This window comes from Scomber scombrus, chromosome 16 (assembly GCF_963691925.1).
Source record: "Scomber scombrus chromosome 16, fScoSco1.1, whole genome shotgun sequence".
NCBI lineage: Eukaryota > Metazoa > Chordata > Actinopteri > Scombriformes > Scombridae > Scomber > Scomber scombrus.
Window position 1 is genome coordinate 2,062,158 of NC_084985.1, and position 25,065 is coordinate 2,087,222.

The 25,065-nt window shown below is 37.8% G+C and overlaps 3 protein-coding genes and 1 gene segment (V, D, J or C); 3 read left to right on the forward strand and 1 right to left on the reverse strand.

The window, feature by feature from the left end:
* vps52 (VPS52 subunit of GARP complex) overlaps nt 1-3,397 on the forward strand; it is a 142,486-nt gene extending 139,089 nt beyond the window's left edge. Inside the window, exon 21 of the transcript XR_009927204.1 lies at nt 3,378-3,397. The gene's annotated coding sequence lies outside the window, so the exon portion shown is untranslated. The remainder of the gene's footprint in view (nt 1-3,377) is intronic.
* Nucleotides 1-25,065, reverse strand: part of LOC133996245 (immunoglobulin kappa light chain-like) — a 630,565-nt gene that overhangs the window by 568,567 nt on the left and 36,933 nt on the right. The window lies entirely within an intron of this gene.
* The window catches only part of LOC133996249 (Ig kappa chain V-III region MOPC 63-like), a 630,498-nt gene that overhangs the window by 566,795 nt on the left and 38,638 nt on the right, over nt 1-25,065 (forward strand).
* Nucleotides 21,973-25,065, forward strand: part of atf6b (activating transcription factor 6 beta) — a 30,143-nt gene continuing 27,050 nt past the window's right edge. For both annotated transcript variants that reach the window (XM_062435793.1, XM_062435794.1), the window contains exon 1: nt 21,973-22,214. In XM_062435793.1, coding sequence (XP_062291777.1) covers nt 22,142-22,214 — 73 coding nt within the window. In that variant the 5' untranslated portion in view covers nt 21,973-22,141. The remainder of the gene's footprint in view (nt 22,215-25,065) is intronic.

Genomic DNA, 25,065 nt, shown 5'->3' on the forward strand with positions numbered 1-25,065 from the left:
TTAAATCTTTGTGGTGAGTCATCAGCAACAGTTCAAGCTCTATAAATAAAAACCATTTGAATGTTGAACATGTTGTGAACTCGACTTCTCACATAGAAACTTCAGTTTCACTTGAACACAGTGTTAAGTTTCCCAGGCTCTGATATCTCTGCATCTGTTTCATTAATAACTGCAGTTAAAATGTTTTGTGCTTTTTTGTTTGTTTAGATCGATCAACTTTTAATTAGTTTAACAATTTAACATTTAAAACTGTTTCATCTTACTTTGTTTCTTTGTTGAAGTTGAAGTTGTATCTGCTGCTGTTTGTCTTCTTGTAGGTGTGTGAACAGTTGTTGTTGTTGTTGTTGTTGGTGGTGGCTTCCTGTTTTCTTCTGTGTGAGATGGAGGAAATATAAACAACAGGACAGCAAAATGCATTTTAATACAAAAAGTCATGAAATCATGAATTCTGAAACAGGGAAAAGGTAAAGAGCTCGGTGGCTAACTCAGCTAACTGGCTAACTGTAGACTGTAGTAGTAGTGTGCGCTGAATGTATTTATAACTCTCCGCGGCGATTTTCAGACCCGCCCATTAAATCCAGACACAGAAATCTTAAAAACACAGTTTGTGAAGCCTAGCTCCACAATTCAAATCTAAATGGTTGAAATGCTTTTTACACCTTTTTTAGAAATACATTTATGACCTATTCAATGTGTTTAGAAGAAAATGTCTGAATTCACTTTACACAGTCTTTAAAGAACTTGAATGTAGAGGATACTGTTTGTGTTTCATTTGAAGAAGCATTAAACTTTCCCTCTTATTTGAACTGTTTATATTTGCTCTTGTATATTTCTGCATATAACTCTCTGTAACACCAGACTCAGTGTTTCCTTCTGTTTCAGCCTTTATGCTAAGCTAAGCTAAGCTAAGCTAACTGACTGCTGGCTGCAGATTCATGTTTAATGGACAGATATGAATGTGGTATCCATGTAAGGATGAAGGAGTACTGACATCTTTAACTTCAGTAACGGTAGTAATACCACCGTACAACATGTTCTTATAAAGTATCAGAAATAAAAATTGTTATTATGGAGAAAGAAACCATTCAGTGATATTATTGTTATTTTACATGTTCAGGATGTTTATGTAAATATTTTACATACAGAATATACAGTCTGTAAAAAGTTTTCACTCTCTGAAGTTTTTCATGTTTTTTGACACTGATCAACAGAAAATACTCTGATGTGTCAAAGTAAAAACAGATAAATACCAAGTGATGTAATTATTTTCAAATATAAAATACATCATGTGTTTTATTAGTAAAATATCGATCTGGAAAGACTGTGCTCAAATAAATGTAGAGGAGTAAAAAGTTCAATATTCCTCTCTGAGATATAGAGGAGTGGATCATCAGTATCACATGATACCTAAAAACTGTATTTAAGTAAATGTCCTTAGTTACAATCCACCACTGACTAATCTTCTCTTCTAACTCTCAGTAAGAAAGTAAAAAATCTTAGATTATTCCTTTAAGTAACTTCTTCTTCTTCATATTTGTGTGTGTATCTTTGAGTTATAACTCTCTGTAACACCAGACTCACTGTTTCCTTCTGTTTCAGCCTTTATGCTAAGCTAAGCTAAGATAAGCTAACTGACTGCTAACTGCAGCTTCATGTTTAATGGACAGATATGAATGTGGTATCCATGTAAGGATGAAGGAGTACTGACATCTTTAACTTCACTAACAGTAGTAATACAACGTACAACATGTTCTTATAAAGTATCAGAAGTAAAAATTATCATAATAGAGAAAAACTTCAGTGTTATTATTGTTATTTTACATGTTCAATCCACCACTGACTGATCTTCTCTTCTAACTCTCAGTAAGAAAATAAAGAATCTTACATCTTGCCTAAAATGTCAGATTATTCCTTTAAATAACTTCTTCTCCTTCATATTTGTGTGTATATCTTTGAGGTCTTGTCTCTCTCCTCTCTCAGACGACTCACCTTTGATCACATGTAGATACACAGCTGGTTTTCCATCACAGAGGTACAGTCCAGAGTCAGCAGGCTGCAGGTTGGGTAACATCAACGTCCTGGTTCCAGTTGAAACATGAAGCCTGATTGGTTGTTGTGTTCCACCAATCTCTCTGCTCCATGTTGGAACATGTGACCCTCCAACATCATGAGCACATGTCAGAGTGATGCTGGACCTCTCTGTACGTTGGAGTATTTCTGTTCCTGTGAACAACAAACATTAAGAAAGTAAAAACTAAGACATGTTTTTAAAAAATATATTTTATTCCAACTTAATGGTCGACCGTTTATCATGCTGCTGCGTCCTTCCATTTAAAAATTCTCCATGCAGAGTCCAAGCGCCAAAGACTAATCATCTGCATAATAAACATTATTTTACTTATTATTATTCTCTGGTCTCTCCTGATTGAAATGACTAACGTACAAAAATACATAAATATTTAGCTACAGTAACGAAAAGTTAAATAGAATTTAATTATTGTTAACAGTCAATGAGATAGAATTAAAGTCTGGCTTTGAGTTATTACAATAGTAATGATGACATTAATTCTTACAATATTTATATACAATATGTTTTATTATTGAAGATAAAACCACATTTACCTCTGAAATGCAGCATTTCATTAATAAGTTAATGTTTGTATTTAATCAAAGTTTAGAGAAAGAAAAGTTGAGCTCAGAGACTCTGAAACAGGAAGAGAAACCAGAAAGCAGAACAACTTTAACAGAGTCTGATGTTACCTGATGGGATCACCGTCAGTTCAGCGGCTGGTTCATTATTACAGTAATATGTTCCAGAGTCTGAGACAGCAGCTCTGATGATGATCAGTGACTTTTCCCCTACTATTGAACCGTATCGTCTCTGGGGATCATTTAATCTTTCCTCTTTGTTACCATCAGTTGCAAATATATCAAGTTTCCTTCCATCAATCTCTCTGCTCCACGTCACTTTACCCTCCACAGAGTGAGGACAACGCAGAGTGACCTGTTGTTTCTCCTTGACTACTTGATAGATTATTTCTGCAAAAGAAACACAGTTTACAATAACTAAACATCCATTTTCAGAATTTCAGCTTTTCTAATTAAAAAAAAAACCCTCAAAAGTTCTTCATCAGAGTCAGAATCACATTTAGCTGTCGAGTGCTAACTGCTAATTATGAAACATGTGAAGACCTTAAAGTATCACTTCACTTTTAATGTCTAACTTCACACATTGTTCATACTATCAGTAAATGTGTCAGGTGGGGGGGAAGAGTGTCTGACATTTTCTCAGGAATGTTTAAAGACAAAGTGCTGGAGAGTTCTGAAATGGCCAACAGTGAGTCCAGATGTGACACCCAGAGAACACCTGTGCAGAGATCTCAAAACAGCAGCTGGGAGAAGGCATCCTTCAAATCTGAAATACCTGGAGCTGTTTGCAAAAGAAAAGTGGTCCAAATGTCTCTCACCTCTCTCAGGCGACTCACCTTTGATCACATTTAGATACACAGCTGGTTTTCCATCACAGAGGTACAGTCCAGAGTCCGCAGGATGCAGGTTGGGTAACATCAACATCCTGGTTACAGTTGAAACCTGAAGCCTGATTGGTTGTTGTTTTCCACCAATCTCTCTGCTCCATGTTGGAACATGTGACCCTCCAACATCATGAGGACATGTCAGAGTGATGCTGGACTTCTCTGTAGGTTCGAGTATTTCTGTTCCTGTGAACAACAAACATTAAGAAAGTAAAAACTAAGACATGTTTTATAACATGTCATCATAAATGTATTCAGGATAAAGTCAGCAGACACATGAATGAGTTTTGTTAGAAAACAAGATTTTCTTTAAGAAACTAACTTCTGTTTCTACACTAAAGTGAAGAAGTGGTGAGGTCACTAAAAGTGGTGAGGAATGAACAGGAGGAATAATTACAGCAAGAAAAACACACTCTGTTCATTTGGGTTCCTGACTGTTGTTTTTAGACAGACTTTAAAAATGTGTGAACCTGTCCTTTAATTATGAAGCAGCTCATTTAAAAAGTGTTTCTACTTTAAAAGGAAAATAGAAATAAATATGACATATTATATAATATTTAAGTACCTACAGTTACAAGAAGTTTAGTAAGAAATACTTTTTTATAGTGAATGAGATGGAATTAAAATCTGACTGAGTAATTAAAATAACAAATGATGATATAATTCCTTATAATATAATTGTTATTGAAGTTAAAACCGCAGTTCATTAATAAGTTAATGTTTGTATTTAATTAAAGTTTAGAAAAAAGAAAAGTTGAGCTCAGAGACTCTGAAACAGGAAGAGAAACCAGAAAGCAGAACAACTTTAACAGAGTCTGATGTTACCTGATGGGATCACCGTCAGTTCCACAGCTGGTTCATTATTACAGTAATATGTTCCAGAGTCTGAGACAGCAGCTCCAGAGATGAACAGTGACTTAATTCCTGCTAAGGAACTGTATCGTCTCTGTGGATCATTTAATCTTTCAACTCTGTAACCATCAGTTGCAAATATATCAACTTTCCTTCCATCAATCTCTCTGCTCCACGTCACTTTACCCTCCACAGAGTGAGGAAAAGACAGAAAGGCCAACTTCCCCTCCTTGACTGCTTGATAGATTATTTCTGCAAAAGAAACACAGTTTACAATAACTAAACATCCATTTTTAGTTAGACTTTAACTGTCTTACTTCACACATTATTCTCACCATCAGTAAACATGTCAGAGGTTTTGGGGTCTGACATATTGTACACAGTCACAGTTCACTGCATCACTCTTTGTGGTTTTCTGTTTGTGGTTTTATTGTCTTGGTAACAAACTGTTTGTGCGTCACAGTCTCTGGTCTCTGTGTGAGTCTGTGCATACTTTAGATCATATGTGTTCAATACTCAGGACAGTGGACACAGGAACATTCAGATCTCTCCATAATTGTCTGACGATTTGAGTGCCACAACTCTTTGCTCTTCTTTCTTTTCTCCATGCTCAGTGTGGTTCACACAGACACACAACACAAAGGTTGAGTCCAGTTTTGGCCATGACTGTATACAGCATTACATTCTAACCATATAAATACATTTATTATCAACATACAGTATACTAATACTGATTGTAAAAATGAGTATTGTACACTTCTTGGAGAACGCACTATGGACAGATGAGACCAAAGTAGAGCTTTTTGGTACCTTTGGACCTTCACTGATGTTTTGGGGTTGCTTTGCTGCTTCTGGCACCGGGTGCTTTGACTGTGTGAATGGCATTATGAATTCTGATGACTACCAAAGAATTTTGGGGCACAAAGTAGTGCCCAGTGTCAGAAAGCAGCATCTCTACCTGAGGTCAGAGGTCATGGGTCTTCTAGGAGGACAATGACCCAAAACAGATGTCAATAAACACTCAGAAATGGTTAAAGACAAAGCACTGAAGACTTCTGAAATGGCCAACAATGAGTCCAGATGTGAATCCCAAAGAACACCTGTGCAGAGATCTCCTTCAAATCTGAAAGACCTTGAGCAGTTTGCAAAAGAAGAGTGGTCCAAAAAAAAGAGGTGTAAGATACTCGTTCATAATTACAGGAAGCGATTGATTTCAGTTTTTTTTTTCACAGGGTGTGCTACAAAACATTAAGCTGAGGGTGCCAATAATTTTGGCCATGACTGTATATTTTCATCTTTGATCCACTTTTCATCTTTTACAGTTTTCATCTTTGGGGCAAACAAGAAAGCTATCATGGATGAGCTGGAGGTTTGGGCCACATTCAAACATGAAGTGAAAGACACCTGTCTACTGGCCTTCACTGAAAGGTGGCTCAGTGAACTGGACGAAGACTTGTCACTGAGAGGATTCGGGATTCCATTTAGATTGGACTGGTCGCTGACCAACAAGCGACGGGGTGGAGGTGTATGTATATTCTTCATCAACCAGAGGTACTCACTGATTTTAACCACTAAAGGTTGTTATTTATCCAAATAACAAACCTTGGATAACAAAGGAGCTTAAATCAGTTATCAACAAAAAGAAAAAGACCTATCGTACTGGTAACCCCCAAGAGGAAAATGCTGTTTCTAAAGAAGTACATAATGAAATAAGGAAGGCCAAAGGAAAGTACGATAAAATTAAAATGCAATATAGCAGCGGAGACCTTAGAGCCTGGCAAGAAATTAAGAATATGGCCTCCTTAAACCAATTTGCTAATGAGACCAAAAAATAATTGTGCAGACCAGCTCAGAGAAGTCTTCACCAGAATTTTCCAGATGTGTGCTGACCATTGCCAAATATTTAAAAACTGTAATATGCAAACCGTTATACCATTTTCCAAACCAAAACATTCTAAAGCACTAAATGAGTTCAGACCTGTAGTACTCACTTCACTTGTGAATAGGGATGCTCGATATTGACTTTTCTGCCAATATCCGATATTCCAATATTGTCCAACTCTTAATTTCCGATACCGATATCATCCGATACCGATATATGCAGGCTTTTTACACCAAAACTGTTAGATAACAACATAACATATCTCCTACTGTTGAATTAACACATTATGCCTAATTTTATTGTGATGCTCCACTGGATGCATAAATAAATGCAACATGGCTTTCCACATGTAAACACTGTCTGTGCAAAAAAAGATAACAACTTCAACTTAAGTTGTGGAAAAAAAGTGCCAATATGGCACTGCCATATTTATTATGCTGCTTTGCAGTTATTTACTATATGTAGGGAACACTTGGAAATAGTTCCAAACCACAGACATAAGCCCCGTTTCTGGAGGCAGGACTCGCCGAAAACATAACAGAGAAAATGACAACGAGGAGGTAAACCGTAAACGTCCCATATAATGAAGGGTCGATATTATCAGACATCCCTACTTGTGAATAATGTCAGATTTTTAAAACTATTATTGTGTCTTGTATAGATGGAAAACTTCCTTTGCAATTTGCTTACCAGCCAGATAAAGACTACATACAAAACTTTTTATACACTGTATAAAAAAACACTTAAAACCCAAGACTTTTATTTGCTGATTTTTCTTCAGCTTTTAATAACATGCAGCCTCATATTCTGACTGAGACTTGCTTCTTATTTTAATCTCCCAGACTAGATTCCTTTACCTTCAGACCACGATATGAACAATAAACCAGAAACTACAGACTTCATACTTTATATGTGTCTGCTGCGTTCTTACAGCCTGAAAACAGCAGTGAAAATAAACAGCTGCACCACATTCATCACTGAAAAACATTATGATTAAACATTATTATGATGAGGGATAAATTCTTACCTGCTGTCACATTACAGGCCAGCAGTAAGGCCAACAGGCAGCTGTAGATGTTCATCCTCCAACACACTGAACCAGACTGATGAGACAGTCAGTGACCACAGTTTCTATCTGAGAGAGGAACAGGAACTCATCTCAAAGCGCTGCTCTATCGCTTCTGAAAAGTCTTTGTTTTTCTGTTTGTGGTAAATGAACGCTGATGTTCCCTCTGTCAGACCACAGTATGATCATGTTAAACACGTACAACTCCAGTGGATGAAAGTACCTTCAAATGATCTTATTGCATATTTGTGATTATTGTTTTTAAACTGAGAGATTTGTGAAGTTTTACTTGCTGATATTTTTTATGATATTTGTGATTGTTTTAATGTTTGTGTGTTTGTGATCAAATATCAAGATTTAGATCTTGATGCCCTTTCCTGAACAGATAAAACATGAAATAACTAACAAAATAGATCCACATGCAGCCTTAAACCATTGAAAATGTTTTAATTTATTTGTTTGCCCATTTAAAATTTTTGAAAAGAGAATATTTGATTTGATTGATGAGGAATTATCAAAATATCCCAATGAACTGACAAGTAAGGTGGGTAAGAACCTCACCCTGAACAGAGAGACCATGGCACTCTCCTGGAGCCAGACCTGGGAGGGGAGCTCAACAGCAAGTGTCTGGTGGCCGGGCCTTGATACATGTGGCCTGGTTGGTACAACATGGAGTTGCTGCCCTGTGGGCATTGGGCAGGTGCGTGGGCCTTGACATGCTCATCCCAGGCATTGCAAATTAGTTCTAGGGACAACATCACCTTGCAGGTGAGGAAGGAGCCGCAGCTAGTGTGGGTGGTGGAGTGATACCAACTGGATATAGTTGGGCTGACCTCTACGTACAGCATCAGCTCTGGAACCAAACTCCTGAAGAGGGGCTGGAATCTTTTCTTTTCTGGAGTTGCCCAGGGTGAGAGGTGCTGAGTGGGTGCAGGGATACTCATGAGTCCCTGGCTGAGTACAGCAATGTTAGACTTCTCCCTGCAGAATGAGGTGGTTGCATCCTTGTGGCCTCGTGTTGCTGGAAGGAAGACTCTGACTGTTGACTGTGCTTATGCACCACACAGCAGTTCAGAGTATCTGGCCTTCTTGGACTGTCTGAGAATGAGATCATGGATACAAGTTCATAGTTCTGCTGGGGGACTTCAATGCCCATGTGGGCAATGATGAAGAAACCTGGAGCGGGGTGAATGGGAGGAGTGGCCTGCACGATCTGAACCCGAGTGGTGTATTGTTATTGGACTTCTGTGCTAGCCATGGATTGGCCATGACAAACACCATGTTTGAGCATAAAGATGTTCATACGTGTACTTGGTAGCAGCAGTGTTGTTTTCGTCAACGATGACGATGACGAAATCATTTCGTTGACGCCACTTTTTTTCATGACGATAACGAGACGGTGACGAGATAAACATAGCTCTCTGATGACGAAAACATGACGAGACGTGTGTGAGTTTTCGTTGACGAGACGAGAATGGACGAAAATGTTAGTGGGTGATCTGTCAGACGTTTAAAATGCATGATATTTCTCCTTATTGTGTGTGTCAATTAAAACCTAAAAAGTATCTGCTGCTGCCTACAGTCTATCCTTGTTTGGTCACGCCCACCACCTGGCGTGCAGAGCACAACGTGCTCAAGACGTCACACTGTTGTTACTCATCAGACAATGGACCATGATGGCGGTGGCAGTTTCAACACAGGGGCTCGGTGGTCGCAAATGTAGAGACGACATATGGGTGTATTTTAAATATAACCCAGCAGATAATAAAACAGAGTTTATTGTGAAGGAAGACGGTGACAAATGTGGCCACAAAGTAGGCGGAAAAAATACGACCAACCTTAAGCGGCACCTTAAGGCTCGCCACAAGGATATTTGTTATATATTTTTAATACACAATCCTTAGATTGTGTATTAAAAATGTGCCGTTGGGTGGAAACCTTATATGTCTAAAACCATTCCTTTATTATTGTTATTATTTGTGAAAATAGCAGATCTGCAAGCTTACAATGTGTTGAACTTATAGATCTGCTGCTATTTTCACAACTTATGTGTGACACTGCCCAACAGCAATCTCCAATACTTATTGACCTAAATTAATTTGTTAAAAGACTATACTTATTTTTTCTTTTCTTTTTTTGACTAAAACTAGACTAAAACCCTTTTGAGTTTTCGTCGACTAAAACTGGACTAAAACTATCACATATAGAAGTGACTAAAATGTGACTAAAACTAATAAGCATTTTAGTCCAAAAGACTAAGACTAAGACTAAATCTAAGATGCTTGTCAAAAACAACACTGGGTAGCAGAACACCTTGGGCCAAAGATCGATGACCAACTTTGTAGTTGCGTCATCTGTTCTGTGACCATATGTCTTGGACACTCTGAAGTGAGGAGACTGGTGGATATTTCAAACAGGTGAGGGGGCAACATGCCAGATAGACCTGGGAAACCTAAACCAGTAGTGGGGGTGAACTGGGAACGTCTGGCAGAGCTGTTTTTTAAGTTTGTAAGCCAACGCCTCAGCTGCTCTGGGGCCTCCATCATATGTTCTCTGTCTTCAAAGACAATGATTTTTCTACTTCCTCGTTTAACAAATCATTCATTGCTACTTTAACCTCTTTAAGATTCTTCAATGCTGAGATATTCCCTATTGTACTTTTTCTAATTCCTCTATTTTCCTTCCAGGTGATTTTCTTGTATTCTTTTTGTTTTGTTCTTATAGGTGGCATAGGTTATTATATAGGCACTCTATGACAATAAGTAAAATTATAATTTCAGAGTAAATATAAAGTCATTACTTTTCAATTATTTCAAAATATAAAGTTCTTAAACTATAAATTTTAAAATTTGTGGACTGGATGAAATGTACCACTTTATCCCAGTTGGGCAGGTGAAGAAACTGTAAACAATAAGAAATATGTTAAAATAAGTACTAAAATAGTGTCTCTTTGTCTGCACTGATGGTACAGTCCAGAGCAAAGGCCAACAAGCATTGACAGGCGTTGACTCTCAGCCTCGTAGAGATCAGAACTGACCACAGCTTGTGTATGAACAGGAACTCAGCTGTCTGCTTATATATGTGGTCCTCATACATGAAGCCACATTCTTAAAATATCTTCCTTTATTAGTACAAACTGAGGTTTTACTTTTCTTGTACGTGACTACAAATACTGTGTGGGCATAGATATATACACGTAGATGTCACATTGAGAGATGATAGTCATTGTATCATTGCCTCATTATTCAACTTACATATATAACACATTGAGGTGTCAATCAATTAATCAATCAATCAATCAATTTTTATAGTATTTAATAGTTACATCTATTAAAAATATAAATGCATGTCAACATACTTCACACTTCTGTTACAATGATTTCCTATTTTCACATAACTTTATTTTTAGAGCACCTTTTACAGTTCAAGTTACAAAGTTATTCAAAAGGCAGACAATTCATACATCATAAAATAATTCCATTATAAAAGAGGACAAATAAAAAAAACTATTTGATAAGTAAAAACTGCTTAAATGTAACAAAGAACGAAGAATAGAAAAAACATATTTGAAGGACTAACTAAAAACTCAAGTAAAATCAGGAAAGACTCTCTGATAAAAGTAAGTTTTAAGAAGGGACTTAAACAGATCACTGATTCAGCCAATCAATTTCCTCGTGCAGATCATTCCATGGCCTCTAGAGGCTCTGACTGCAAATGCTCCGTCCTCTCTAGTTTCCAGCTGAGTCTCTGAAACAGGTAAAAGACCTCTGCCTGAGGATCTCAAAGTACGTACTGGCATGTGCAGTACTACAAGGTCAGAAATACAGTATACCTGGGAGAGAGGCCATGAAGAGCCTTAAAAGTAATCATTAGGATCTTAATGTCAGTTCTAAAACACTGGGAGCCAGTGTGAACAGGCTGAAACAGGAGTGTTGTGATCACATTTCTTTGTTCTGGTTAAAAGCCCGACAGCTGAGTTCTATACAGTCTGGAGTTGATCAATAGTTTTTTGGTTTAGACAAGTAAAAAGGCTGTTGCAGTATTTTAGATGTGATGAGATAAAAGCATTAACAATTGTCTCTTTGTCTTGAATATTTAAAAAAATATTTCCAAGATGATAAAAACAAGCTTGGACACGTTTTGTGGTGTGCTGCTCAAAGCTTAAATTACTATCAGATAAGATGCCAAGATTCCTTGCAACAGGTTTGATGTGTTCGACTAGGAAACCAGCAGATGGCAGAATTTGCTCTGGTATTTCCTAGGAACGAATGACAAGAATCTCAGTTTTGTCTGAGTTCAACTGAATAAAGTTGTTTGACATCCAGTCTTTGACATTGAAAACTCAGTCATTTAGTGCACTCAGCATACCACTGTCTGTGGATCTAACAGGAATGTACATCTGTGTATCAACAGTATAAAATGGAAAGAAACACCATGTCTCTGAATAATGTGTCCAAGGGGAAGCATGTAAGAAAAATGAGATTGGGCCCAATACCGACCCCTGAGGCACACCATACTTTACAGAGGAAAATTAAGGAACGTAGTCGTTGGAAGAGACACAGAACCTCCTATTTAATAGGTAAGATGAAAACTATTCTAATGCTATACCAGATAACCCCACCCACTGCCCCACCCCACACTGTTTATATGAATGATATTTACAGTTACATCGTCAGCTGATATAAGTGGTTCCAGTGTAACAACTCACTCCATTGTTTTGTAGAAACAAAACCAAAACAGGAACATTAAATGAGTTGTTGGCTACATATTTGTGTATAAGAGACGATATCAATATAAACTTGGCTCTTAACTCAAATAAGTTTATGAGTAAAAAGATGGAGAAAGAGATAAACTGTTTAGCTGTGCAGGTCGTCCACCAGACACCTGTGAGGAAACACAAGAAGACACAGCAGGAGCGTCACAAACGGAACAGCAAATCAAAACTTTGATGCAACCTTTAGGGTTTAGATTATTTACTGGTTGATCAGTTCATTATCAATAATATCTGTAATAAAAATGTAATTGGTAGTTTAACAGTCGTAGCTGTAGCAGTCACAGTGTTAGAGGCAGAAGCAGAATGACTGTTTCCTGTCAGACTGGATGTGGATGAAACTGTTGACTGGTCGGTTTTTACTGCTCTTGTTTCTGTGTGATGGAGGATCAGAGATGATTTTCTGTTTCTGCTGTGTGTCGTTTCTGTATCTGTCGAGCTGCAACAGAGAGAAGGTCAACATAAAGATGATTAAAGATATTTTCAGCTCACTCGTGTTGCATCTTCATCAGTCAGCGTCTCACATTTAAAAGAAAGCTTTATGTTTATGTTAATGTTACAGTGATGAGCAACATGACATAGTTGTTCATGTCTTCCAGCTTTGTTTGTCTGTTAGTTATGATAATATCTCAAAGGCCACTTCTTTGATTTTAAAGATATCTGCTAGAAAGTTGGGCCTTGGGGCAAGGAGAAATGTCGCCATCTGGTGGCCTTTCTGAGACACTTTATATTTTAGGTTATGATTCCTGAAAAGTGGAGACACCATTTTTCATGGTTAAAAAGTAATCTATTAATATAGAGCAGGCACATTTACACCCAGACAGAAATCTACTGTTCACATTTGATCAACTTTAATCAAAGTTGAAACATATTTTATTTGGATGAGACTGAAAAAAGGTTATTATGACTATTTTCTATAATTCGAGTATGTGTGACTGATGTGACATAAAGTGCTATTACTCCTAAATCCACATTAAGACCATCCTGGTTCATTTGACCACTTTCCACCAATAAGTGGCAGTACAGCAACATAGGGAATTAAAATGGCATCAATCAATATTTAATTTGTTTGATTCACCCGAACTTTGGCTTAATTCATGTCTCTACAAATTCCTGAGCTACTATAATGTCTGTGATTTCTTTCTAGTTGATATCAAGTTATTTCTACTGAGTGAAAATATTAAAAGATTGAGATTAAAATATCATCTTACTGTATTTTTTGCTGTTCAACATTTTCAGATTAACATCTTAAGGTCATTCACCTCTTCTCCAGGTAGTGACGGTGATGCTGATCACGATGATTAAATAAAGCATTACGATCACCACACGAACAGGCATTTGCCACAAGTGAGCCGAGGCTGGAAGACAAGAAACATTCAGAATCAGTTACTTTAATTTTAATTTCTTGGTCTTTTCTACGAACTCTGAATACATATCTTCATCGTTGTTTTCACATCTTTATTGTGAACTCTGACGAACACACGTTTTCTTTTTGGGTTTCTTGACTTACTTGTTGCAGTCGTATCTGTGTCTGCAGCTGGTGCTGATGTTGTAGAAGCTGTTGTGGAAATGATTGTAGACAATGGTGTTGTGTTATCTTCTGTGCAGAATAGAGAAAATATATATGACAGGACAGAAAATCTACTTAACTACAGTTGTTTACTGAATGTCACAAAATTATTCACAGTTTTAAAAAAAGGATGATCACCGCCTCAGCCCTTTTTTTTCATTTGGTCGCAAATTAGTGGAGTTAGAGCCATCAGCCGAATTGCTTAGTACAGGCGCTAATGGAACCAACAGTGTATCTCGTAAATTACCCCTCTAATAGTGCCTGGATTGTTATCTAACTTCTACATTAGTACAAATAGGGTCTTTACTCATAAATCCATGCATTGGAAAGTTTGTAGAGAGATCCCGCACAGAGCACATCAAACGTGAAGATGAGTGGCTCAATTTCGAAGGTGCTCTGTGCGGGATCTCGCGCAACCACTTGGTATTTTTTCAACGATGTTTACAGCTTTAGCAGTAGTAATAAACTCCTGGTGTACTTACAAACTTTCCAATGCATCGATTTATGAGTAAAGACAGTGCATATGACGCTAGGTCGAAATTACGCCGAACCATCTCTTTAATAACTGCAGTTAAAATGTTTTCTGCTGTTTTGTTTGTTTAGATCGATCAACTTTTAATCAGTTTAATTATTTAATATTTACATCTGTTTCATCTTACTTGGTGTCTTTTTATTGTGGGGTTTCTTGGTGTAATGTTGTTTCTTTGTTTTTTTGGTGGCATCCTGTTTTTTTCTGTGTTTCTCTTGTTCAGCCTTGTGTGTCGTTATATTTCTGCATATAACTCTCTGTAACACCAGACTCACTGTTTCCTTCTGTTTCAGCCTTTATGCTAAGCTAAGCTAAGCTAAGCTAACTGACTGCTGGCTGCAGCTTCATGTTTAATGGACAGATATGAATGTGGTATCCATGTAAGGATGAAGGAGTACTGACATCTTTAACTTCAGTAACAGTAGTAATACCACCGTACAATATGTTCTGATAAAGTATCGGAAGTAAAAATTATCATAATGGAGAAAAACAACATTCAGTGTTATTATTGTTATTTTACATATACAAGATGTTTATGTTAATATTTTACAAACAAAGTGATGTAAATTATTTACAAATATAAAATACATCATATGTTTTATTAGTAAAATATCGATATGGGAAGATTGTGTTCAAATAAATGTAAAAAGTACAATATTCCTCTCTGAGATATAGAGGAGTGGATCTTCAGCATCACATGATACCTCAAAACTGTATTTAAGTAAATGTACTTAGTTACAATCCACCACTGACTGATCTTCTCTTCTAACTCTCAGTAAGAAAGTAATAAATGTCAGATTATTCCTTTAAATAACTTCTCCTTCATATTTGTGTGTATATCTTTGAGTTCTTGTCTCTCACCTCTCTCAGACGACTCACCTTTGATCACATTTAGATACACAGCTGGTTTTCCATCACAGAGGTACAGTCCAGAGTCAGCAGGCTGCAGGTTGGGTAAAATCAACATCCTGGTTACAGTTGAAACCTGAAGCCTGATTGGTTGTTGTTTTCCACCAATCTCTCTGCTCCATGTTGGAACATGTGACCCTCCATCATCATGAGCACATGTCAGAGTGATGCTGGACCTCTCTGTAGGTTGGAGTATTTCTGTTCCTGTGAACAACAAACATTAAGAAAGTAAAAACTAAGACATGTTTTATAACATGTCATCATAAATGTATTCAGGATAAAGTCAGCAGATACATGAATGAGTTTTGTTCCAAAACAAGATTTTCTTTAAGAAACTAACTTCTGTTTCTACACTAAAGTGAAGAAGTGGTGAGGTCACTAAAAGTGCTCTGACTGTATTGATGTCTGACTTACAGCTGCACTAATATATTGGCCAACAGTGTTGAGCAGTAACACTAAAGTAATATTACATTTACAGTAATGTGCAGTGTAATGGATTACTATCTGATATTCAGTAATTATATTACAGTTACTAATCACAGTAATGCTCTGTGTGCGTTTCACATAATAACGTTTTAGAGAAAAGGACTTTGAGAAAGGAATTATCTGAAAATGAAAAAATTAAATTTAAATAAAAATTCTTCTGATCATAAAAAGCTGATAATGTGGGAAAAATACACAGAAATGTTCAAGCAACTACAACGACAAGAAGTTAATTATTCTTACCAGTCAATGAGATGCAATTAAAATCTGACTTTGAGTAATTAAAATAATAAGTTATGATGATATTAATTCTAACAGTATATTTGTTATTAAACCACGTTTACGTCTGAAATGCAGCATTTCATTAATAAGTTAATGTTTGTATTTAATCAAAGTTGAGAGAAAGAAAAGTTGAGCTCAGAGACTCTGAAACAGGAAGAGAAACCAGAAAGCAGAACAACTTTAACAGAGTCTGATGTTACCTGATGGGATCACCGTCAGTTTAGCAGCTGTTTCATTATTACAGTAATATGTTCCAGAGTCTGAGACAGCAGCTCTGAGGATGGACAGTGACTTATCTGCTGTTGAATGGTATCGTTTCTGAGGATCATTTATTCTTTCCTCTTTTTTACCATCAGTTGCAAATATATCAACTTTGCTTCCATTAATCTCTCTGCTCCACGTCACTTTACTTGGCACAGAGTGAAGACAAGACAGAAAGGCCGACTTCCCCTCCTTGACTTCTTGATAGATTATTTCTGCAAAAGAAACACAGTTTACAATAACTAAACATCCATTTTCAGAATGTCAACATTTCTAATTTTTCAAGGAATTCAAAATGTGTTCTTCATCAGAGTCAGAATCACATTTAGCTGTCAAGTGCTAACTGCTAATCATGAAACATGTGAAGACCTTAAAGCATCACTTCACTTATTATTGAACACAGTCACAGTTCACTGCATCACTCTTTGTGGTTTTCTGTGTGTGGTTTTATTGTCTTGGTAACAAACTGTTTGTGTGTCACAGTCTCTGGTCTCTGTGTGAGATATTTTAGATCATATGTGTCACCAAGTGTTTAAGATCATATGTAGAAAGTTTTCACCTTCATATTACCACTCATTAAATCTTTTACAGTTTTTTTTATCATTATTCTTTAATCATCATCATCTTTTAACTTAATTTATTCAAATACAATGATAATAAACTTGAACATGCTTCAACAAAGCCTTAAAATCTCTATAAAATACTTTTGGCTGCAATCAATAAACCTATCAATGATGAGCTGGAGGTTTGAGTCACATTCAAATATGAAGTTAAAGACACCTGTCTACTGGCCTTCACTGAAAGGTGGCTCAGTGATCTGAACTGGGATGAGGACCTGACACTGAGAGGATTTGGTTTTCCATTTTGACTGGACCGGTCATCCAAGATCACCAACAAGCAACAAGGAGGCAGTGTGTGCTTCTCCATCAACCAGAGGTACTCAGTGATTTTAACCACTTTCAACTAAATAAGACTTTGAGGACATATGAACAGTATGTGACTTGTTCCACCTCACTGAGGAACTCTACCATAGACCTGAGGTTCTTATAGATTGTTGAAACTGCCTTCTCTTGGATCATCATACTACAACAGTGTGTATGTCATGCCCCTGTAAACACCCTCCTTCAGGAAACTCCCCATGTGGAGAAATCAGTGAGGAGTTGGTCAGAGGACAGCACCCCTTCTCTACAGGACTGTATAGACTAGTTATGATTTTTGATTCATGTGGTAATAATATTAATGATCTTTGTGACACCATATCATCTACATCACATTCTGTGTGGACTACATCATCCCAACTAAAAATGTTTTTATTTACCCAAAAAACATTATACATAAGAGGAGACATTGTGGAGCGAGTGCCTTCCTTTAAATTCTTAGGCACACACATCTCCCAGGACCTCACATGGACGCATAACACCACTGCACTTGTGAAGAAGGCACAGCAGCGACTGTACTTTCTGAGGACACTGAAAAAATCCAGACTGTCCCAGGAACTGCTTGTGTCCTTTTATCACTGTTGTATTGAGAGCATCCTGACATACGACATGCTGCTGTGGTTTTCCAGCTGCACTGCTGCCAATAGGAAAGCTCTCCAGAGGCTCGTCTAGTCAGCCCAAAACATCATTGGAACACAGCTACCAGCACTTGAAGACTTGCACAAAAGCCACTGTCTTCATAAGGCCACAAACATAATCATGGCCTCTTTCCCCCAACACTTCACCCGATGCTGTCTGGAAGGTGATACACGGCCATGAGGTCTCATGCTTCCAGACTGCTTAACAGTTTTTATCCATTAAAATCATTAATTCATCAAATGTGCAATAGTGCATGCTGTGTATGCACCTCAGCTAAGCCGGCTAAGCAATTAAGTTTGAACTGCTGCTCTTATTTTAACCACATTTACCACATCTGTATTATATTTATCTATTTATTACGCATTTTATATTCTCTCTTTTTTTACCCTAGTGTATTTTATGTTTCACATGATTGGCTGGTTTATGTTTTTGTCTGTTGCTGTTTTTATGTGTATTAGCCACAGAGATTACACAATTTCGTTGTACTGATGTGCAATGACAATAAAGGCATTGAATTGAACATTCATCACTGAAAAACATTATTATTAAACATTATTATGATGAGGGATAAATTCTTACCTGCTGTCACATTACAGGCCAGCAGTAAGGCCAACAGGCAGCTGTAGATGTTCATCCTCCAACACACTGAACCAGACTGAAGAGACAGTCAGTGACCACAGTTTCTATCTGAGAGAGTAACAGGAACTCAGCTGAAAGCGCTGGTATATCACTTCTGAAAAGTCTTTTTTTGTTTGTGGTTAATACACACTGATGTTTCCTCTGTCAAACCACAATGTGATGATGTTTCAGTTCCAGTGGATGAAAGTACCTCATATGACATTGCGCAGGGGCGTGGGGCTTGATGTACTGATCCCGAGCATTGTAAATTAGTTATAGGGACAACGTCACCTTGCAGATGAGGAAGGAGCCGGAACTAGTGTGGGTGGTGGAGTGGTACCAACTGGATATAGTTGGGCTTACCTATATGTACAGCATCAGCTCTGGAACCAAACTCCTGAAGAGGGGCTGGAATCTTTTCTTTGCTGGAGTTGCCCAGGATGAGAGGAGCCAAGTGGGTGTGGGGATACTCACGAGTCCCTGGCTGAGTATAGCAATGTTGGAGTTCTCCCCGAAAAATTAGTGGGTTGCCTCTTTGAGATTTTTGATGCTGGGAGGAAGACTTTGACTGTTGATTGTGCATATGCACCACACAGCAGTTCAGAGTATCTGGCCCTCTTGGGCTGTCTGAAAATGAGATCACGGATACAAGTCCATAGTTCTGCTGGGGGACTGCAACCTGGAGCAGGGTGATTGGGAGGAATGGCCTGTCTGATCTGTACCAGAATGGTGTATTGTTATTGGACTTTTGTGCTAGCCATGGATTGGCCATAACAAACATCATGATGGAGCATAAGGATGTTCATAAGTGTACTTGGTAGCAGAACACCTTTTACCAAAGATCGATGATCAACTTTGTATTTGTGTCATCAATTATAGGGTCATATGTCTTGGACACTCAGGTGAAGTGAGGAGCAGAATCACCTCTCTACTTATGAGGGATGATGAGGTTTGTTTGGCCTCAACATATCAGGACCTCCAACAGCATGGTTTGCAGCTGGAATGAGAGTCAGCACCTCCAAATTATAGGCCATGGTACAAAAAAAAAGGAAAAAGGTGGATTGCCCCCTCAGGGTTGGGAGGGAGTTGCTGCTCCAAGCAATGGAATATCTTTGATCTTATTCATGAGTGAGGGTAAAATGGAGCATGAGATTGACAGGCAGATTGGTGCAGCATCAGCAGTGATGTACCAGTCTATTCTGGTGAAGAAAAAGCTGAGCCTGAAGGTGAAGCTCTCAATTTACCAGTAGATCTACTTTCCAACCCTCACCTATGGTCATCAGCTGTGGGTAGTGACAGAAAGAATGAGATCACGGACTACAAGCGGCCAAAATTAGTTTTCAACGGACAGTGTCTGGGCTCAGTGTTAGAGATAGGGTTTTGAGTTCAGACATCTGGGTGGAGCTAGGAGTAGTAGTTTGCATTGAAAAGAGTCAGTTACATCAAATTCACCTGATCTGAGTCCAGTATTTAGTCTCTTTTAGCTCTGGGTTGAACTCCTGAGAAAAATATCTGTCTCTTAATCTTATTGCCACTGAGAGATTAACGAGCAGGTCAAACTAAATCAACTTAAAGTCAACAACAGAAAGGTGATCTGTGGGAAATGCAGATAGAAACAGTGACTAATGTTTAGCAAACAAACAAAAATACATTCAACATCCGAAAAGAAAAACTGAACAGTGAGAGCTGCCAATCAAAGAAAAAACCAAACCACCACATTTTGGGTGAACACAGTTAGAGACATATTTCCCATAGACATATTTAGATTTTGGTCGTTTCAACAGTACATTGCAGCCACGTGTCTGACCACATGGATATTAAGGTCATGCTGTGATGACTGTACTGTTCACTGCAAATGGCACCAAGACCAAACAACTGTCAGTTCAAAGCAGTAAAACAGATCATTTTCATACTTAAATCTATTTCCCTTGAAGGTATTTTAAGACCACATGAATACAATAAATGCAAGAAGGCAACAAAAGCAGAGCTGAAGCTTGGTTCCAGTCTCTTGTCAAGTTTGAACCAAGTTATCAATATATTACATTTGAACGAGTGGGGATGGCATAAGGAAAGCAACAAGCTCAAAAGCACATCGGCAGGACACATATTGGAGCTTGAATCTTGATGCTCCAGTTGGATCAGGACTGACCACAGCTTGTGTCTGAACAGGAACTCAGCTATCTTCTTATATATGTGGTCTTCTAATATGAAGCCACATTCTTAATCATCTTCCCTTTATCAATACAAAGTTTTTCTTTTAATGTACGCGGCTAAAAAATACAGCTTGGCATAGATATATATATATATATGTATATGTAGATATCACACTGGATACTGATAGTCATTGCATCACTGCATCATTATACAAGTATATTCTAACTGCTCTTACAGGTATAACACATTGAACCGTCAAAACTGATGGTGTTCAAACCAATATATTCCTATTCAATGCAATTTAAGCTAATGTTACTGCATCAAATCAAAGTTAAGTCCATGTTTGGTAATTATTTTTTAAAGTAATTTCTGTTTTTATATTGCACTGTAATATGTCTACTATGATGAAAGACAGGATAAGAACTCGATGTTTTAAATAAATACATCTATTAAAAATGCTATGCATGCCAACATACTTCACACTTATGTTTCAATGATTTACAAAGTAAAATACTACAGTAAATATGACGCAAAGTAAAATACTACAGTAAAGCACAATAACATGCTACAGTAAAATATGATACAAAGTAAAATACTATAGTGAAGTACAATATTTCCCCCTGAAATGTAGAAACATCACATGGAAATACTATACTTAAGTAAAGTAAAGTAAAATGACTTTCCACCATTGTCATATTATGTGAAATAGTGTGAATAGTTAACATTTCTGAGCCTATAATCTCACTAGGGGGCGCTTTGCTTCAAAAACTTCCAAATACAACAGAGAGGATCAAACTCCTGCAGGTAAACAATCAAGTCTGCAGCTCACAACACCTGATGCATCTGCAGGTAGACTTTAATTTGTCTAAAAACAAACTGCAATGCCAAAATTAGAGGCACAAGCTGCTGGCAGTGTTTCATCATGTCCTCATTCACCCCTCTCTGGGGTTATGTAATAACTCCCCCTCCTCACACAGAGGAATTAAGAATAAAGAATAATAGCCCCAGCAGCATGAAAGAGACTGTTAGATGCACTGTATGTGGCTGTAGTTTAGTCACGTACAGTGGGTGCGTTTATTTTGTCGTACAGACCAACATAACACGTTGTTATTTTGAAGAGAGACCACGCAAGAATCAACGTGAGTTTCATGGTGAACAATTATTTTGTCTTGCTGAGCCGTGATTGGATGGCGCGCTTGTCAATTAAAAATATCCCAGGTGTTCCTTCGCGTTGATTGGTTCAGCGTCACTGTCACTCAAAACTCGGCCGTTCTATTGGTCCAAATCATATCTAACCTCCCCTTTAAGAATACGTCTCCTTAGGCGTCCAATCGCTCTCTCTGTGAGCTCATCGGATTGGTTGGCGCACCGCTCAATCACACAACGCGCTGCTGTCATTGGCTGAGCTGTGACGAGTGGGCGGTGACTTTTCGGGAAATTACGTTTCCTTGTTTGTCATATGCAAGACTAGCAGCTAAAGAGGAGCACCCATCTATCGACCGGAGAGACTAACTAAAACATTAAAAAAAACACTCTTCCACTGTAGTAAAACCTCTGTTATCTTTATATACTGAACGCAAGTCCCGTCTGGTGTTACTGAGGTATCTTGATGTTAGCTTAGCAGTGCGTAGCGTGTTTGTGTAGCTAGGAGGAGATGAGTGCGGATCTACTGTCTGATTTGGAAACTCGCTTCTTCGCTGATAACCTGCTAACCAGCGAAGACTGGGGTGAGTTACCTTTATTATTATAATCTATTATTACCTACTAGTACCTCTAAAAGCTCTGCAGGGGAGAAATAAGCTCGTGTTTTAATGCTATGAGGCGATAACAGGTGTGATAATGAGGGGTGTGTGTGTGTTAAAATGTCTAAATGCAGATTATATATATATGTGTTTAGTGGATATAAGCATGTTTATTTAGTAGAATAAGTGTTTGGTGGTTAGCAGGCTGTAACACGAGGGTTAAATGAGGATGTGTGTGTGTGTGCTTCCTCAGTCTGCAACACCCGGATACGTCAATTTATCTTTAACACAAGTGGGTGGTAGCGTGACCACATATTAAAGGACAAGTGCACAGCTTTTCTAATGTGTGTGCGCGTGCGTGTGTGTGTGTGTGTGTTTGTTAAGCAGCAGTAAAGGGTCCATATTATTAACCTTTATTTATTTTACCTTGAAAGACCATTGTTGGTGTCGAGAAACATTTAACAGCACACAACACAACAAAACACAAAATATCAGAGAAAGGAAATAAAATAATAAATACAGTTTAACAGGCAAGATACGGTGCAGTTTAAAAACAGTTACAATCAAATAAAACAAGGCGTGAGATAAGGCTTTTGAGCAGCTGTATTGATGGTAAAAAGTATTAATTTTAAGACCTTTTGCAGATTATAAGAGAGACATTTTTCCCACTTCGGTTCTCACTGATGGACTATAGAGCAACAACCAGGTGTGTTTGTGTGTGTGTTAAAGCAGCAGTCAGGTGTCCATATTATTAATAATTATTGCAATGAACCTCACACAGTCTAATGTGTTTCTGGGACGAGAGGAGCTTGAATTAGTAAATGAATACAACAAGTACCTCAGGGTCACTTTCAGAAGCCATGTTAAAAATATCTTCCAAAACGATTAAATACCAACCTCCAGTAATTTTAATACAAATCAGATCTTCATTAGCAATAGCTGCAGCTAGGGTGTTTTTGCATGCAATTATCCTCTCTCATATAGAACACTAGTACAACCGCACTCAGTCAGATCAATTCACTATACAAAAGAGCACTTAAAATATTTGATCATCACTGTCACATACTTCAGAAACATAACCTCCTTAAGTATGCCTGCTCAATATATAAAACATTAAAAAGACTTGCACCAACCCCATTAATGGCGCTTTTCCACTATACAGTTCTAGCCCTACTCGACTCTACTCTGCGTCTCCATCAGGGATAGTATCTGGTACCTGGTGCTTTTTTAGTATCTGCTCTGCCGAAGTTCCAAGCGAGCCGAGCCGATACTAAATGTGACGTCAACAGACTGCCGGCCACTGATTGGTCAGAGAGTCATTGGAAGAGTCATGAGCCGTCCCACACAAGAATCAAACCCGGCATTTTTAAATACCAACAACAGCGTTACAGAGATTGGTTTCTCTTCTCTTGCTTTGTGTGAGACAGAAAGCCTCATACAGCAGCAAGTACACCATCACCTCCATGTCCTCCATTGTTTATGTGTTTGTGTCGCGTATAAAACAAAGTCACGGCAGTTTGGTGCAGCGTTGCTATGACGACCCCGCTCACGTTGAGGAGGAACTATAGTAATGGAGTAGAGCTAGAACTGTATAGTGGAAAAGCTCCATAAGTGACTGCATTAAACAGAAAGCAATCAATAACCAATCTACTGGGGCAACCATGAGAGGAGACAGTATAATACCGTTCAGACGCACCACTTTAGGTCAATCAGTACTCTCAGTCACATTTGGAATAGTTCACCACGAACAATACGGGAATATTAAACATATGCAATATTCAAAACACATCTGAAGAACTGGCTCAAGAGCAATCGATCCTGCACTCACTGTTGATCTGCAATGCATGCTGGGTATGTGTGTGTAGTGTTATTGTTTTAATGTATTGCACTGTATGAATATAGGTATGTATGTATGTATGAAGTCTGTAGGCTCATATGAACTTCTGATATGCACTTCATCATACACTTTATACTTGTCTTATGTGTTCTTGTCTTGTTTTGTGTGTGTGAGACCTGCCAGGAAATAATTAAACCTTTATTTTACCTCGAAAGACCATCATAGGTGGTAGGGCAGGGCAATATATCAATATAATATCGATATCGTGATATGAGACTTAGAATTTGGAAATCGTAATATCGTGATATAGTATAGGTGTTGTTTCCTGGTGTTCTAGCGGTTGTTATTTGCCTTTTTCCCACTTTGTCATTATTCTGCCGTCTCTACGTTTAACTGCCTGGTTAGTTTGGCAAATTGTATTATCGTTATGTGGCATAAGAGTCTCCTAGCTGTTGTATTATTGGCCTTTTACCCACTTTGTCATTACACCCACATTACTGATGATTATTTATCAGAAATCACATTGTGTAAATATTTTGTGAAGGCATCAATAGTCATCTCTACAATATCGTTGTTATATCGTTATCGAGGTATTCGGTCAAAAATATTGTGATATTTGATTTTATCCGTAGCGCTAATTGTTGGTGTCGAGAAACATTTAACAGCAAACACAACAACACACAAAACAATATCTCAGAGGTAAAATAAAACAAAATAAAAAGAATATAACTTAATAAATACATTAAAGAACAAGAGGCTGGTAGCTCTAGTTGTTGATGTATTTCCACGGTTAGTCTATGATAAGAAAGAGATATATCCAGACATTGATGATAGCGAGGAACGGATCATTTAAAAAGCCTTTATTTTAACTAACCCTAACCCTACTGCATATTAAAACACCAACATGTTTCAACCTAACGCAGAGGTCTTCATCAGGGTTTAGTATTACTTAGTATTGCATCAGGTCCAAACATGTTGGCTTTTTAATCTGCAGTTTAT